General features: G+C 37.2%; 1 protein-coding gene across 1 annotated transcript; it reads right to left on the bottom strand.

The window, feature by feature from the left end:
- Positions 1 to 340: 340 nt before the first annotated feature.
- On the bottom strand, positions 341 to 2,925 carry LOC145592216 (uncharacterized). The gene is made up of 3 exons (XM_081648675.1): positions 2,381 to 2,925; positions 1,235 to 2,172; positions 341 to 492 (listed from the first exon to the last, which is right to left on the bottom strand). The coding sequence occupies exons 1-3, from the start codon at positions 2,923 to 2,925 to the stop codon at positions 341 to 343; spliced, it is 1,635 nt and encodes a 544-aa protein (XP_081504801.1).
- Between the last annotated feature and the right edge of the window lie 260 nt (positions 2,926 to 3,185).

The following is a 3,185-nucleotide window of genomic DNA, read 5'->3' as shown; positions in this document are numbered from 1 at the left end:
AGCCCGAACTAATTTGAATTTTTGACTAATTAATCAATGATAGTGATTATATATATGAAATAATGATATTAGGGAAATTCTCACTGGGAATCACAATTTTTTTTTCTCAACAGTATAGGGTGCAACTTTTAATTATCTTTGGTAACCAAACATTAATGTTACTAATCAAATGGTAACTTAAGTGGTAATAAAACATCAATAAATCATTAACCATGGTTAAATAACATTGATTTGACTTATTTACCATTAAAATTATTTCACTCTAATTTTTTTCTTCTTGTTTCCCTACCCCCTTTATAAAACCCCTAAATCTTCTTCCATTATTCACTTTCTCTAGATTCTAGGGTTCTTCCTTCTCCAAATTAGGGTTTATGGAAAAATTGGGTTCATCCTTTGTATCAATGAAGGCTATCACCATGGACGACAAGCTTGAGTGGGTGAAGCTCGTGTCTTGCAATTGTTCTCCCCCAAAAATCGCTGCGTTGAAAGTATCTGAAACCATTAAAAACCCACGAAGGCTATTCTTCAAGTGTAGGGGCTGCGATTATTTTGCGTGGTTGAAGGAAGAAGATGTAGTCAGGGCAGGGGATGAATTCGAGGTTGAAGGAGGTTCATCTGGTTCTTTGAAGGAAAAAGTAGAGGATTTGGCCAATTTCATGAAATTTTTTGTGAAAATGGAGCTAATATTGTATTTTGTGTTGTTGTTTGTTGTTTCTAAGTAATGTATGCATTCTATTTTGGTATTCTATGCTTAATGCATGTAATGCGAAAGGCTTTATGCCATTATCAATAAAATAGTTGGTACTTAATATCAGAAACTAATAGCATCCAATAAAACAGTATATTAGCAATTCTTAAACAACATGATACCATTGCAAAATGTTAGACAAAAACATAAGTTAATTGCAACCAAACCTTAGATTGTTTACAAAATGATATCAATGCAATCCAGTTGAACATAACCTACTACCATGTCAAAGCTGAGTTTAACTACTGTCATTTGCTCAGTACATCAAAAACATAGACAAAATATATCAGAACTTTCAAATATGTCCAAAAACCAACTGTTATTTTAATGATAGTCAACTAAGCAGGCTGAGAGGCAGAGACACCCTTCTTTGTTCTTAGTGATCTTCTTATAGGCTGGGAAGTTGAAGCAATTGTTGTTGGATTAGGCCGGGACAAAGACACCCCCTTGGCTTTGATTTTGAGGCATGTTTCTTGTTAATCTGACCTGCACTTGGTGCCATAGCTGCTTTTTCTTTCCCAATAAGACCACCTTGGCATGTGTGAGAGTTATGGCCATAGTTTTGGTATTTGCTGCACTTAACAGTCTTGGACCTTTTTCCCTTGGCCTGCTCACCTTCTTCCCTTCTTCTATTTCTTAAAAGCCTACCAATACCACTTTTCATATTGGGTGGGGCTATTTCTGGATAGGTGTTGTCAGGCCATTGTTCAACATCTGGGATGGGTTTGATGGTGTTGGCATAAGTCAGCTTGTACCTTCTCAAGGAGTACCTTTCACTCACATACTTCTTAGGATCTTCATGTGCATGTATAATAGCCCTCATAACATGCTTGCAATGCAATCTAGACAGCTGCCACACATTATAGGCACAAGTTTTGTCCTTTAAGTTAACAGGCAACATAGATTTACCATCTAACACTTCATACTCTCCATCTCCAACCTTCAAACATCTACAGGTCCTTGACTCATGGCTAAGCACTTGTAGGCTCTTGATGATATTTGGACAAATATCATCATTCCAACTCTCACATTGCTCCCTTCTAGTGGCCAATCTGACCATAGTCAGTCTTTTGATCCTTGCAATAACATTTAACCCAAAGATGGTTATTATGTTGTAACAATGTAGCATAAGTTTATTAATATAAGCTAATTTGGACAGGCTACCTTCTAGTAATGTTAGAACAGTTCTGCATCTATTAATGCCCAAAGTTGCATTAAAGCTTTCAACAAAATTAGACTTGTTCATATCACACTTAATGGCAGGGTTGAAAGCATGCTTAGACCATGTTGATTGGGGTCTTACATCTGACAACCAAACTAATGCTGCTGGGTTAGCCTTCTTCAAAGGGCTTTCATTGCCTTTTTGAAAGTAAAAGAATTGTAGGCCCCAGCTGCCTTCCAAAAGAGTGAGAGCATAAGCAGGCCTGGAAATTGGAACTTGAAATTCTTGACTAGATGCTTATAGCAGTATCTTTTTCCCACTTTAGGCCACAAATCAGTTAGTGTTGCTTGTATTCCCTACAGTTCATTGGAGAGATGTAAATAAAAATCAACCAAAACATTTACTTAACTTTGAAATAAAGACAAAGATAATTCAGAAGTTATACCTTTTGTCTATCTGAGATGATACACCATTCATCTCCTCTGCCACTGTCCTTCAATGCATTTTTTAGATACCAGATGAAAAACTTCCAGGTTTCAGTGTTTTCATCTTCAACTATTGCCCAGGCAATTGGAAATAGTTCATTGTTTGCATCCAAAGCCACAGATGACAGTAGCACTCCACCATAGTTGCCCTTTAGGTGAGTTCCATTTACCCCAATTATACTTCTACAACCAGCAACTAGCCAATCCAATACAGCTTTAAATGATATGAAAATGCTACTAAATGCTAATGGGCCTTCTGGATGGCTTGTAGGATTCCAAGCACAAAAAGCCAAGGAATTGGGGTTTAGAGCTCTAATGACATCACAGTACACTGGCAACAGCTTGTAAGATGCATCATGCCCTCCACGGATTTCTTTCAAAGCCTTAGCTCTCACTCTATACATTGTTGACTGAGCCATTTCTACATTAAACCTTTTCCACAAAAGATCATTCAATAACTTAGCAGGTATGTAAATGTTTGCTCTAATGTCTACCAGCAAGACCCTTTTTGCCCATCTAACATTAACCATGTTGTTCCTAGACTCCAACCCTCAGCAGGTGTGTTCAGAGTTTTGAATCCCTTTAATAGCCCAAGTGGTACCATCTCGTAGAACAACAACATGTAATCTCCACTAACAGTGTGCATCAGAGCATCTAACAGTGTATCTAGTGTTGTTTGCATAGTCAACTATTATAGAAAATCCACACCGAATATAGTAGTCCCTTACAACATCCTTAAGATGTTATTTGTCAATGAATAGTTGCCATGGTTTCAACACTATTCTCCCAA

This window comes from Chenopodium album, chromosome 18, assembly GCF_948465745.1.
Source record: "Chenopodium album chromosome 18, dcCheAlbu1.1, whole genome shotgun sequence".
In the NCBI taxonomy this organism is placed as follows: Eukaryota; Viridiplantae; Streptophyta; class Magnoliopsida; order Caryophyllales; family Amaranthaceae; genus Chenopodium; species Chenopodium album.
Note: the sequence above shows the minus strand (reverse complement) of the source record. Positions and strands in the feature narration are given on the sequence as shown.